At 38.1% G+C, this 15,315-nt stretch overlaps 1 protein-coding gene across 3 annotated transcripts in view; it reads right to left on the reverse strand.

Moving 5' to 3' along the window:
* Positions 1-11,604: 11,604 nt before the first annotated feature.
* Positions 11,605-15,315, reverse strand: part of LOC118801314 — a 41,163-nt gene continuing 37,452 nt past the window's right edge. For all 3 annotated transcript variants that reach the window (XM_036561568.1, XM_036561571.1, XM_036561570.1), the window contains exons 26-29: positions 13,449-13,592; positions 12,873-13,028; positions 12,419-12,514; positions 11,605-12,236 (exon numbers count right to left, since the gene is read on the reverse strand). In XM_036561568.1, the coding sequence (XP_036417461.1) occupies positions 12,020-12,236; positions 12,419-12,514; positions 12,873-13,028; positions 13,449-13,592 (613 nt within the window). In that variant the 3' untranslated portion in view covers positions 11,605-12,019. The remainder of the gene's footprint in view (positions 12,237-12,418; positions 12,515-12,872; positions 13,029-13,448; positions 13,593-15,315) is intronic.

A 15,315-nucleotide genomic window follows, 5' to 3' on the forward strand; every position in this document is an offset into this window, starting at 1 on the left:
CATGAAAATAGCTGCACTGGACATGTGTTTACTTAAAAAATGTTGATTTGTTTAATACATATTTACCCCACTGTAATTTAACAGAGAAAGGCAGTCAATCTATAGTCTGTAAGACAAACAAACACTGACAGTCAGCTAATGTTACCAGCCCAATCATGTCATAACATATTTCACCTCATACCTTAAGCTTAAAGACAATGAGTTGCGGATATCAAACATGATACATTTGCTAAACAATATTGAAAGGTGTATTCCTTTATATTTACACGAGTAAGGTAGGGCTGAACAATATGCCAGTAATCACAGTTATCATGATAAATTATCACTATATGTCACAGTATGCCTCCCTGAGCATTTCCTGGATATTGTCAGGACTTAAAAAGACTCTCCAATGTTTGATTACAAAGAGGGTTTAATTCTTCCTGTTTATATTAAATGCTGAATACAAATAATTGTATTCATTCATGTTGACAGTATTTTTAAATGTGGCCCTACTTTGACTCTTCCAACTTATCAGATGTTAGAAAAAATACACATTGTGATATATTGTGTATGATAAATGTCTTGACATATAATGATGTTACATTTTTGCCATATCGCCCAGGTCTAGAGTGTAAAATGAATTTGTGCTTGTCTCTTTTCTTCATGGCACAGAGCTTCCTGTTCTGTGTGCAGCAGCCTTCAGATCACTGCAAATCCATTGCTGTCTGCCATTACTTTGTTCAAGGTTTTGGTTAATAGTGTGCTATTATGTAATAATTATTATGTAATAATAATTATGATATCTGGTCATAAAAGGAGACTCTAAAATACATCTGATATCTTGACAGAGTATAATGTATGGTTTTCTACCTGTTTTCAGAGCCAAAAACAAATGAAAAGAAAGTCAGCTTATTTGGTCAACAGTATTCATGTAAGGGTCCAGCCTGTGCCGCCAGCCGCCAGCAGAGGGCAACAGCGGCAAAGTGCTATAACTTCAGGGAATTCCAATTTTCGGAAGCCCTCAGGCTGGGTATTTAAACAAAATGAAAAGAAAAGAAAAAACAAAAAGAAAAGAAAACAAAAGAGAGTAACTGCCCCAAAATTAATCAAAAAAAAAAAAAGACACAAGAAGGCTTGAGCTACAAATGGCTCCAAGCCATACAAAAGGTGTGTACTCTAAGATCAAACAAGTGAAGCATAAAGTCCGCCTTCTGTTCATAATTACAGTGGAAGAGTCTTTTGTTTTCTCATCATCTTTTGTTTCTGTTTCTAGTTCAGCCTTTGTTTGAGTGCTGCTTTCAGCATTTCATTTGTTTACCATTTTCCCACCTTTTATCTCCCATTCCTTGAGGTGTTTTACCCATTGTTGCCTGTGCTTCTCAGTGTTACAGCGGTAACAGGAGCTTGGTTCTGGGTCATCTCATCCCCAATGTGAAAAATTAGCATCCCAATAAATTACCTCAATAAATTTGTTTAACACCCTTTCTCACAGGTTTTCATCTTTGCACTTGGGTCCACCTCCCTGCCGTCCCGTAACAACTCAACTGCCTGAGAACCTCACCATCAACTGAACTCCTGTGTTTGCTGGAAGGTGGGTAATTAATTTGTAGTTTGCTTAAGTGAAGTTTGCCCCATCTTTTAAGAGGTATTAAGAAACCTCCCTCTGTTCAGGGATGGGATATTGGTCAGACAAAAATGGTTTAAAGAGAATATCTACAGATAGATTTACTGTTCACAATGTAAATATGACAAAATATGAAATCTGAGGTTGAGGTTTTTTTTTTTACCTAGGTTGAAACAAGAAAAAGGCCACATCATTCTACAGCTTTGGTTGACTACAGTTTAGTATGACACCTTACACATTTTTAAGTGTCAGGCCTACATCGTGTTCCAAGTAGTACTGTAAGTAAATTGCAGAAGGTGGAATGTAGTCTGGCAAGTTTACATTCCACCTTCTTGGAGATTTGTAAATAGTGGTTCTTATGAAAATGCGTTTGTTGTTCATAAGCTTATCAAATTATTAAAATTAACCATTTTTCTAAAATAAACCCTGACCAAGTTTACTGGGGACACAAGTGGGCTTAAATGGTACCTTCACATTTATTTCGTTTTTTATTTCATGTTTTATTTAACAGGTCATATACATTTTTCTTGATCATGTTAAGAGAAATTTTATTATATGACACTAAAAGCTAAAAAAATCCATATTTAGATGTAGGTGGGCTCATTGGGTGCTTTTCTCTTATAATCTGTACACAAAAGCAGTACAAGGGTAATAGTCATTTTCTGTCCTTCTCCTACTAACACTGTTGACCCAACTTGCTAAACAGGAAAATTCACATTCGTAAAGGACAATTACAGATATTTAGGTAATGTTTTAAAACTGCACAGAAATACAAGTTCATGCCATTAAAACACTCTTCTGAAAAAACACTCTTCTGACTATAATTCAAGCAAAATGAACAGAACACCTGAAGTTTGGTCCTAAAAAAATCCTACTAAAAATGTTGGACATGGTCACAATTTATGAAAAGTAAAATATGAAAATCACTACCAGGAATTAAAGTATTTTTATTAAGCTGATAGTCTACTGTACGTTTGACTCATCTACGCTCCTGCAGCTCCTGTAAAATACTGCACTCACAGCCAATCTTATTTAATCAGTGGAAAACACTGATAAATTAGGAAGTGAATAGGCTTTTGTTTTACTAATTTAGCTACTGCCAGGAAAGAAAATTTGTTTCCTACTCACTCTGACAGGCTCTTCAGGTTTTTCTTGAATCAATACTGCTAAATATCAAGACAGTGCTTCCCTCTTGCTAGTCAGTTTCTACTGTTCTACTACAGTATGTATGTATAGGAGTAGATGTACTGTCTAACTGATGAACAAACAAAGGGGAGGTGGGTGGAGAGGTGGGCAGAGGCCCATTGGACAACCACACTCTTCAAAGGCCTTCAAGGGAAATTCCATTGATTTTTCACATTTTCTAAATGGTAAAGATGTAAACAAAGTCTTTCAGAGTGGTTTGATTTGAAATGTACTGTTTTAGAGAACCATCAGAGTCAGAAGAGACGTAAATTACATGAAATGGTTATGAATACGCTGCCTGATGTCTAAGGCATTGTTTTACAACAGTTTTGAAATAGCTTTGAGTATAAAATGTATACTTATCCATTTAGAATAAAAATAAAATAAAATAATGCCCAAAGACTGCCATTAGACACTGCATCCCCTTGAGCGCTGCGGATCATACCAGTACAACTGACAAACTCCATCTAAAGCTAACACTTCCTTTTCAAAGTTATCAAACTGCTCCCTCTGTGTTGAAACAAAGTCACACAGGGATTCTAGCCATTTAACTGCTGTGCTAAGATCTGCATCATTTTTGTGCAGACTTGTACTTGTCAGTTGGAATTTAAGTATTACCTTGCAAAAATGAGCCAAAAAGACATTCTCTGACTCATTTAGTCTGGAGTGAGGCTGCCTTCTTTCGTTTATCCAGTTGGTGTCCCCTTCAATATCAGCCAATGCATCTCTTATATTTGTGCAGTTTTGGTCAATCCCTTTAGTAGAGTCAGCCTGTCTGCTCCAACAGGTAGTTGATATTGATTTCAATGCTATCCCTATTTGTTATTATTTCTACAGAAGAACAAAATGTGTACAACCTCAAAGTAATGCCCAACATCTGGACCACCAGCTTAAATGCTGTTTACCCCAACTAAATTCAGGAAATGAGCAACATAAGGTATATAGTAAGTGGATTTCTTTGCGTTAGGTGGGCCTGTAGTCCATTATATTTCCTGGACATGTTATGTGCATTATAATACGACTGTCCTCTACAATTAGGAAGATCTAAGCCAACATCTTTTACCTTGGCAATAGTTGGCTAAACTCTCTCTGATGTGACTCTTAATTGGCTCGAAAGCAATAAAACATTCAATTTCATCTCCTTCTTTGTTCACAAAGTCTACGATGTCTGTAAAATACTTCAGCCTCTATCAATTCGTCAATCACTTGTCTAGTTTTTTGTCCATTGTTTCAATGAACTCTTCATGTATTGGTGACGACAAATAAGACACACTAACATGCTGACCACAATAATTGCATTATTCAACTTAGTCGACTTAAATCGACGACCAAATTAGTTGGCAACTCAAGAATAAAATCCTCAAAAGTGCGGGAGAAAAAAAAGTTGTCAGTTGTGCTATTCGTAAAGCCGACTTTAGTGGGCACATCCTCCATGTTGGAGCCTCTGAAGAGTAAACTCGTTGGTCCCAAACCGCATACTAGCACACTAAATAGTGTGTAAAAATAGCGCATATACCATTTGAAGTGCACTCATTAGTGTAGTTTGTGAAGTACAGAAGTGTGTGGTTTGGGACGCGGTGATAGTTGTGCTAGCTAATGTTAATGTTAAATTCTGTCTTACTTCATGTTGTGAACATGTTCTATTTCGAAATGCTGCTCTCTGGAATCGTTAATGGAGTTGGAACAGAGAAGCAAGTACTATTTATTCATAATGACCCAGTTCACTTTCCAGACAACATTTACAGTTTTAAACATTGCAACGTTGTCTTAATGTCGAAGCCACCGGTGCATTTAAATTCGGCGAAACACAAGAGAACATTTCCCAGCAGTTTTCTGTTCTCTGAGGACGTTTGGCTCCACTCGCAAACAGTTTTAGAAGGTAGTTCTCTGTGAACACACTGGGTAGCTGGACAAAAGGTTACAGCTGAAATGAAGCGTTTCCACAAAATCGTTCAAATGTAACTGTTTAGAGAACAAGTTTGCCACAAATGAAAGGAAAACTGATTTGGTTCTGTTATATTTTATTGCTGCTACTTTGCACATCCTTGGTTTTAAATTTTGACAGGAAAAATATATTGGAGTTTTATTTATCTTTTGCAGTAGCAGGAAAGGTCTTGAAAATTCATGAGTGTTATTCATCTTTATTATCTTCATTGTTTGTTAGCAAATGCATAAAACAATCTGAAGCTTAATGCAATAGCTACATAATGGTTATTTGGTAATGTAATGATTCATAATCCGAATAATCAATTATTCTTTTTAGTAATCGATAGATTATTTGACCATCAAATTAGTCATTTGTTGCAGCCCTACTGACTACAGCCTTGACTTCAGCTCAAACCAGCTTTTCAAAAAAAAAACAAAACAAAAAAAAAAAACAAAACAAAAAGTAAAGCTTCTTTCCAAAGGTTCAAAAAAAATATTGTGTAACAAGTGAATTTCAAAAATTCCATAATCGGTTGTTACCATAATTTCAATGAAACGAACTGATCGTCACTGCATGATTATTAAATTGATATTGCTCACCATTTCAATAACCACAAAAAAGTCTTCAAAGAAATTCAGACTTGAATCCATTCTGTATAAAAGGCACAGTGCTATACATTTACAACACGTTAATTCATTTTATGCCTTTTCTCTTCACAAAATCAGTGCTGTCAAAATACATTAGTAATTACTTCTGTACCTTTGAAACAGTCGTACTGTCGACGCAGCAAAAGGAACATACTTACATACAAGCCACATTCTGTACCACTAAACAAAAACAGTACAAGGGTCAGTCATTCTCTGAGTTCCTTTTTTACACTGTTGACCCAACCTGCTAAGCAGGAAAATCTCAGTGGTCTGGATCCACATTCACAAAAGACTTACACTTCTACCATCCATTTCATACCATTTATCCCCACTGTCTGGATAAAACACCTTGTATCCCCAGAATGGTAATGTTACAGCAGAAGAAAAAAAAACACATTAATACTAAATGGCAGTTAATGCAACAAGATTACATAGACTCTTCCACTTACATGCGGTCAAACCAGAAAGTGACATGAAGGGATCCTTGTTTTTCAGTTGGCGGGAACAGCGGTGCTGTGACACAAACAGAAAATCCGCCGTAGGGCAGACTGTCTCGTTGCGGTTCAGCCTTCGGGGATCTAAGCAAACCCTCAAAGGACACACTGATAGTCAGCCTGACTGGGGAATTTTTAAAAAAACATTCAATCCCACTGATCCACTCCATCTTCTAAATTAGTTAATCTCAGTAAAGAATGAACTTGTGGTGTCTGCTTGTCATAGAAACAGATAACATGCTTGACAGAACATCATATCCTTCTCAACATTGTACTCTAGCCACAAAAATTCAACTCTGAACTTTCCAGTTCTTTTTTTTCTTTCCTTGTCAACGTTGTTATCCAATTCTTTCTTTATTGTGAGCTCTGCCACTGGCAGTAAAGCCATTTTTAATGACCCAACCATCAAGGCAAGCTACAAACAAAGGTCCAGAGTTCCAAAATGGGACATATGGAAGAGCTCAGTGACTTTAAACGTGAAACTGTCATAGGATGCCACCTTTGCCACAAGTGAGTGGTAGAGCGTGCAATTTCGCAGAGCAGGACCGCCAATTGCTGAAGCATGTAAAAGCGTGTAAAAATTGCCTCTGTTGCATTACTTGCTACCAGGTCTGAACAGGCCTCTTTAAGCAACATAAGCACAAGAACTATATATTGGGAGCTTCATGAAATGAGTTTCAATGGCCGAGCAGCTGCACACAGGCCTAAGATCATGATGTGCAATGCCAAGGGTCATCTGGAGTTGCACATCACCACTGGACTCTGGAGCAGTGGAAACATGAAGTATGTTTCTGAAAAAAGCCCACACAATCCTGTGATTTGTCCAATGTCCTAAATCTGACCCTATCTAGATCCCTGTAGGTCCTGGGTGGCTAGCCAACCTAATATTTATAGCATTAGCTTGACAATTAGCTAGCTGGTTAAAAAGCTATCTTTTACTTTTTCGAGACACACTTCAGCACAGTACTAGCAACATAAAATCTACTGTTTTTGGAAACATAAAACCTCACTTACCAAGTGTGCTTTTAAGTGTAGGCAGAATTCACAAAACTGATAAATTACCACAGCAAGCACATGGAGTGAAGGTGGGGTGTTAATGGATTTTCACGATTTCATGGATTTTGTACATATGGCTGCTGGCCATGTTTTTTCTATAGACTATAGACAACAAGTATTTAGCTGTATATTAGCAATAATGGACTTAAATTTAGACAGTGAAGCATCTAAATGTTTCATGACCAAAACGAAAACATTTCCTTTCAAATCTGTTGTATCAGTGACCACTAACTTAAGAAATACTTTTTTACGACTAAAACAGTTGCTAGAATAAACACATACTAAATTTAACACATATTTATTTATTTTTAACTGTGTTTCAGGCCCACCTCAACTCTTTCTCTGCTGAATATTAAATGTCCTCTTTGCACTATGCTGTGACAATCAATAGCTTGTTCATGTAACCAGGGTTTCCAGATTGCTGCTGTAGTTGACAGCCAACATATTCAAAACCCACGAAAATACATGAAAACCCACCCAGTATAATGCAAAAAACAGTTAGCATTTCAACCATAATACAAAATAATACAGAATTTAAATAAACATAACATAATAATATAACTGCAATGTGCGTTAAACACTGATGTCTTGCCCAGGGGCACTTTAACCCACTCTTGGGCCCTGACGCTACAGGTGCTCCTAGGCCCTCAAGGAGTTTTTACAGTGTCCAAAAACTCAAAACCTTTGTTTTTAACGAAGGTGCACACAATGGCATTGACTTTCAGTACGGCCATTCACCATCCTTCCATTACTGCACAAACTTAAACGAAGCTGAACTTGGATTTTATCTGCCAGGTTCATTTTCCAATTTTCTGTTCCACTTAAATGGTGCAGCAGTCACAAATGTCAGAATCTGCCTTTTTTCTTCAGCCCTCCAATCCAATCATTTCATAGCAACCATTGCTATCCCTCAAGTGTTTGTTCTCAGAGCGTCAGTATTTGAATTCAAAGATCCGGAAGCAGCTAAAAGATGTTTTTGTGGATGTTTAACAACAAGATTCCATCCTGTATAAATATCTGTTCTTCTACTGTTCGATCTCAGCACTGCTGTTGATACCACTTACCATAAAATTCTCATAGATACACTCGAAAACTGGATTGGACTCTCAAGAGCTGACCTAAAATTGCTCAGTTCACAGCAGCACGGAAGGGACTACTTTGTTGAAATAGAAAATAATGTTTCTGAAAGAGTGCCGGTGACCTGTGGTGTCCCCTCGGGTTCAATTCTTAAGTTGCTTTTATTTAATTTATACATGCTTGGTCAAATACTACAAGACTGTAGGATATCAGAATCAGAATTTCTTTATTTCACAAAGTATGTTACATATAAAAGGAATATATGACATGTAACATACTAAACAGATCAGACAAGCAAACAGACTGTTAACAAGTATTTAGCTAAGGCAAAATTAAAATAAAAATACAACAAATAGAATAAAGAATAAAGAACGATAAAGAGCCATGGAGATGAGTTAAAGAGATGTGTGAATATTTGTATATATGCAAATAAGAATATCATGCAGGTCTGAGTAGACATATACTACAAAAACTGTTTACATATACAGAATATTAGCAGATATAACATCTGAACACTTTTGCAAATAAACGTTGTTACAGATGAGTTAGTGTAATACAGTAAGGAGGTTTGTTTGGTTTTGTTTAGGTTTAAAATGTGGGGTGTCTGCTGTGATTGATAAGCTCTGGGAAAAAAAAATTTATGTCTGGTTGTGCTGGTTAAGATGGCCCTGAATCGATCTATCAGAGGGGAGTGGCTAGAAGAGGTGATGTCCAGGATGAGAGGGGTCAGTTGTTATTTTGCCTAGGCCATGGTTTAATCCCAGTGTGGAGTGTTTTCTTGGTTTCTCCTCTTTTGATTAGTTAAGGCTTCTCCCTGGCATCTGGGCCAGCATTTCTAGACTTTGTTACCCTATTCATTTTGGGGTTTTTTTTACTGCATCTTGTGATCTGCCACTGAGGTCCCTTTCTGCCCACAACAGGTGGTTCAACCAGTAACGCTTTGGCCTCCCATACCTAGAGGACTAGAATGAGCTTACTCTGAAGTTTATATCACCTGTGAGAAAGACGTAGAGAACGTAGAGCTTCTCAGGTCAGATGTCCTCTTGGGCTATCCATTCAACATGAACCACCCCATGTTAGAAAGCCCCCTGAACCTACCGAACAGCCCATGCAATTAGGGAGCACCTGCCTCTCTCAACAAGAGCAATGTGCTCATATGAGGGACAGGCTGTACTGTGGGAGTCCAGATCACTTTTGAGCCTCGTGTCCCAAGCTGTCAGTAAATGCCAGGGCCCATCCCAGGAGGGGAGACCTGTGACCCCCCAAACATTTTTGGGCTTTGGCAATTTCTTCCGGCAATTTATGCAGACCTTTAGTAGTGTAGCCTCCCCTCTTACTGCCCTCATAAAGAAGTCCCAAGGCCGGTTTCAGTGGACCCCTGAGGCCCAAAATGCTTTTGAGGACCTCAAGCATAGACTCACCTAAGCCCTGGTACTCCAATTACCAGACCCTGAAGCACCTTTTATTGTGGAAGTGGACGCCTCTGAGGTAAGAGTGGGTACTGTCTGCTCACAAAGGTCTGGATCTGATCAGAAACTCCGTCCATGCTCTATTCCCATAGGTTTACCCCTGCTGGGCAAAATTATGATGTAGGGAATTGGGAACAGCTGGCAGTTAAGCTGGCACTGGACGAGTGGAGGAGGCCAAACATCAAGTTGTGGTCTGGACCGATCACAAAAATCTGGCCTACATTCAGAATGCTGAGCACTAAGCTTGATGCTTCTATTCAGGAGGCCCAAGGAAACTGCTATGCTGCTCTTGCAGCACGTAGTGAGGATACACGGCCTGCCACAGGTTCTTGTGTCCGATAGAGGCCCCCAGTTTGTGAGCCACTTTTGGAAAGCCTTCTGTCAGCTCCTGGGGGCCTCAGTCAGCTTGTCATCATGTTACCACCCTCAGTCTAAAGGGCAAACAGAGAGTCCACCAAGACCTAGGAAGAGCCTTGCACTGTCTGGCATCGTCCAACCCTGCTTCTTGGTCCGAGCAGTTGCTGTGGGCTGTATACGCCCCCAATACATTATGGCACTCATCACTGGGGATGTCACACTTTGAATGCCAATTTGGGTACCCACCCCGCCTCTTTCCTGAGCAAGAGGAGGAAGTAGGGGTTCCCCTACGAAGTGGGCGTAGTCAGTGAGTCAAAGCATAACTTTATGAAAAAAAAAGAAACGAAGCAGCATAGCGATCACCAATAGGAATTGAGCATTGGGCCAGAGCCGGTTTATGAGGAGCCTGGCCTCTTCCTATTTCCCCCTTTACATCAAAAACAGGACTGCAAAACACCACAGGGCACCTGCAAGCGAGTCCTCAAATGAATGGGGGTGAAAGGGGCAGCTAAAAATGAAAAATTAAAATAGTTTCTAATCACTTGCCCAGAACATTAATTTTTGCAAGTAGAAGGATGTATTTCACTAAAAAACATCAAAGAAAACTTAACTGTATGCTTCCTTTTTTACAGCAAACGGGTTTTGTGCAGCAGGAAGCTAACGTTACTGCTACTGAGTGCTGATTGGTTGGTGAGCAGAGCAGCTCATTGGCTCTTGACACTCACTAGCGTCATGAAAGTACATGCGGCGCCATTTTAAACTTATATAACTCGAGTTCAAAGCAGTATGTATGCTACACTCTCTAGTGGGTGAATTACACTAAATTAAAAAGAGATTTAAAAAAAAGATGGTTAAGAACAAAAAATGTAACAATCACATGTATTTATTTCTCAAATCTTATGTCCCCCATGTAACGATTATCTGAATATCTTTACAGGGGAAGACCAATGTAATGGGCAGAGCAACCTCTACTGTGTTTGATCAAGAGTTTTGAGACTGATCTCTCCAGTTCAACTGTCTTATTTCTTCTGGCATACTAAACACCTGTGACTACCTAAAAAGGACAAAGGTTGTAGACACTGACGACAGAGACAAAATCTACCATAAACATACTTCCAGACATGCAAATGGAAGCATTTGCAATGGCCCTCACAGTCCCCTGACTTCAGCATCAATGAAAAGCAGGTAGATTTTAACATGTTGTGCATGCAAGATGACTCAAGAATATCACAGATCTAGAAGCATTCTTAAGGAAAAGTGGGTGAAAATTCCTAAAACAAGAACAGAGACAGCTTGTTATAAAAAAAAAAAACTGTGATTTTGTGTGATTAATATTTCCATAAAAAGGATACTTTGATAATCAACCTACAAATATGTAGTTTGGCCGGGTGCCTAAACTATTGCATACAACTGTATCAATGAATCCTTGTCACACATCATTTTTTGCCAGAATGTATATGATATGGGCCTTTAATCCAGAGAAATACACTTTTAGAGAAAAAAAGTTCACTGCTAGGCATTTTCACATTATTAATACATTACAAGAATAAATACAAAAAATGTGGTCAATGTGGTCATTTTATTATACGTATGTTAAGGATTATGAGGGTGTAGACAATGTTATACAAAGCACATTATCACTGCTTTAACATATGTTGTTCCTTGTTTCAGAGGTCAGTTTAAAGCAGGCTCAGTCAGCAGAGGTGATTTTAAAAAACGACACATTTAATTATTTATTTACTAAGCCAATTATATATGCATTTCTCGTTTTTAATACTTTGTTTTTAACAGCCTCTTTCCCCAAAGACAATAAAACACCCCCACTGTAAGTTCTGCCACATTTTAGTAATTGTAATCTTACAAAAGCAGATTAAAATAAAAGCTTAAATAAAGCAAAAAAAAAGGTAAAACACTGTTAAAATACATTTACATAATACAAATCTGATTCATGCTTTCAACTGTTTCAATCTTATTTTTATTTTGTGGGCGAGAGATTTTTTTTTGGGGATCTTCATCTTTCTTTAGACTTGATATCCCACATTTCTCATCATAGATTAGATCAGCACGTACTTAGCAGGTGCAAAACACATATTTGTACCATTAGAAAGACTATTAGTCACATTGGAATTCATTTCTTTCATTAATGTATTTCATTAGAAGTCTGATATTTAATAATCTTCCATTTCTTCCTCTTTTTCCACTCATTCAGTTTCCTGCACATCTGTTTCAACATCATAATAGTCAAAGCCATAATCATAAGTGTCTACTTCACTCTCACTGTCTGTCTTGTAACACCCGTCCAGCTGTGAACATAAGCCTCCACAGAGTGATAGCTTCACCATGTTGTTGCACTGTAGATAAGTGTGTGGTGTCCAGTTTTCTTCTGTGCATCTGGCAACTGAGTTGCTGCATCTCAGTCTTCATTAATAAACAGGAAACATTAATATTAATATTAGTATTAATGTCAATTCGTGCCCTCAAACATTTGACCACCACTCAGTGTCGTCATCATTAGCATTAAACAGTGCTGTATGTTTTTTTGGCACATTGAACATGTTTGGAAATGGATCAATGGGTAGTTAAAAGGAGAAAGAACAAACCCTTTCAGAACCACAACGCAGTCACGATGCTTCCACTTCTTCTTTATTTTTAAGATCGCATCCTCCATTAACATGTGTCCATGCAAGGTAGTCACACTGAAACACAAGACAGCTATTGTTTTTGTCTTTACAGCACATAATGCTGTATTTCTTATTCCTGGTTAGTACTACTCCCTAATCAGCTCATTAACAAAGCTTTCCTGGGAGATCTGGATGTTAGAGAAAGAAAAATATGGAACAATGCAGGGCCTCCAGAACCAGGACTGAGAATCACTTCATTATGCAATCATTACAAGCTACAAAAACAGACCTCACAAATGTAGTGAGTCAGAAAAAGATGGCCTAATAACACTGAACTTTATGATATGAAGTTGTAATTAAAGGATCCGTTGCACTCATTCTATACATGCATGACGGAGATGAACAAAAATAACAGCATGAAACCTGTTCTTACTGGATTTTGTTAAGACTGGGACAGGTGCTAAAGGAGAGGATCCTGGTAGCCCAGCGTTCAGTCATGTCCCCTATTTCCAGTTTCAGTTTCTGAAGACCAGGAATACCATGGAGGAAAGACATCAGCTTATTTACTTCCTCCTCATACTCATAGGAACTAAAAAAAGGAAAAGAAATTTTTATTATAAGGAATATTTTACGAAAAAATGTTAACTTTATAAAAGACATCTGTGTAGTAGTCACTGTATATATTCATATACAAAATAAAGTCAAATAATGTTTTGCTGATTTTCTAAAAGAAAATATAGCATTTTTCTGCAAATTTTAGGGCAAAATTTCACATAGTTTAACATTTTTAACATAAAATGAACAGAAATATATAAAATGCGCCATCATGTTTGCATAGACTACAGTTTATGTTATATTTATTTTTTATTATGTCAAATTCAGCAAATAAACAGTAATCATGCATTAACATGTGCACAAGTGTGTTCTCTGTAGAAAATATTTTAGTTTGACGAGTAGCAGCCAAACTTTTGCATACAACTGTAAGTAGAAATACAAAGACTACTCTTACTTCTCCTTTAAAAATCTGAGACATCGCATTCTGTAAAGGAGGTCAGGTCCACTGACGTTGAGGATCGCAGAATGTGGAACCGCGAAGGAAATGAATGATGGTGAGGTTTCTGGGTACTTTACACTCCGGATTTTAACAGTGACCCTTAAAAAAAACACAGGAAGTGACCAGTGACTGACAGAAATATGATAATTAGAAAAAACTGTAAACCAATCACTGTGATGGACTAGCAGCCTGCCCAGAGTGTTTTCTGCCTCCACCCAATGACCGCTGGGAAAGGCTTCAGCACCCCTAAGCGACCCAGGAAGATAAGCAGCTGAGATAATGTGTGTGTGTGTGTATAAACCAATTGGTGTGCAATGCTGGTTGGGTGGACAGGGAGGGGCTATTTCCTTGAATAAAGTTAGTTAAAGTTAATACCCTCACACAAGGTGACAATGTTCTTTTCCAAGTTTTCATTGTGTTTAACATTTGATTCCTCCCCCTGAATAAACCACAAACCCGCCCAGCCCAAATTCTGTATGTATACTGTATAATTCAGCTGTATAATTTAGTGCAACGAGCTGTTTTTTTTCGCAAACAGTTTTTATTTTAGGCTGTTCTAAAACATGTGATGTGTAATGTTCACACTAACCTGTGTAACGTGTTTTTGCACAATAACCCATGCATAGCCAGTATTTTACACATTTGTCCAGTAAAACCAGTAATTTGGTTTTATTTCTTATAGGACCAACCAAACCAGCCTGCTGTCAACTAAATCCATTTTTTACGACCTAGTAGTATATTTTCATTAAAACTAAGAAAACGTAGAATATTAGATTTGTTTGCCGTCAGTTTCTAAGGCCCAATCCCATTTCTTATTCTTACCCTTACCCCTTGTTTTCAAGTGCCACCTTGCCCCTTGGAACTGAGTTACAGGGGGTAGTGGTTGAAATTTTCCCTACAAAATGGGACCCTCAAATAAAAAAACATTACTTCATTAACAGGCTACTAGCGGTGCTCTGTAGGCGACCCTGCCAGTCTGCAGTGATAGCAGAGGAGGGTAAAGTTCAGCAACCTCACTGCTGGGCTTTAGTTACATTTAGGGCATCATATACTTTCAAAAAGGGGGGATATGACAATTATTTATTACCGCCCACCCCTAATTCTTCAGTGACATGAAGCTGAAGTCAGATATTTGCCAGCTTCTTGTTTGAATTTTCCTGTTCCACCTTAAATGGTGCAGCAGCTACATTCTGGTTCCTGAAGCGTCAGTACTGTTGGACTATTTAAGGCAGAATGGGAAATTTAGCTAGCAAGCTATCAAGACATTAGCATACTATTAGCAATTTTTATGCTTGTTATGAAGAAAAGGAACATAATACATTAAACTAAGACAATACAATAGTTATAGTAATTTCTCACATTTGTGGGATTCTTTGGTCGCTTGCACAGCCATCTTGCTGGTTTTTCTTTTTTTCCTCATAACACTCCGTTTGGAGTTGTGCCTCTGTGCCTCCCTTTGGAGGGCCATGTAGCCCTAACACTTCGCCCTACCCCTCTATCTCAACAAAAATCGGGACACCCTACCCATAGATATGAATGCGCAAAACGGAGGGCTAAGGACTAAGTGGTAGGGGCATGGGGTGAAATGGGATTGGGCCAAAGTGTAAAAATATTTTTTATTGATAAAGACATGAAGTTAAAAGACTTCCGTCTTGTAATACCGGTGAAAAAAACTACAGGGGTCACCCTCACACAAATATAATGTAAAAACATTATATATAAATATAGGTCACCTCATAGATAGAAAGTAGAGAACAAACCCAAAATCCGACTACAATTCATTTTGAAAGAAGCTGATTTGCTTTCATTTCCACAAAAGTGA

This window comes from Colossoma macropomum, unplaced genomic scaffold (assembly GCF_904425465.1).
Source record: "Colossoma macropomum unplaced genomic scaffold, Colossoma_macropomum, whole genome shotgun sequence".
Lineage (NCBI taxonomy): Eukaryota > Metazoa > Chordata > Actinopteri > Characiformes > Serrasalmidae > Colossoma > Colossoma macropomum.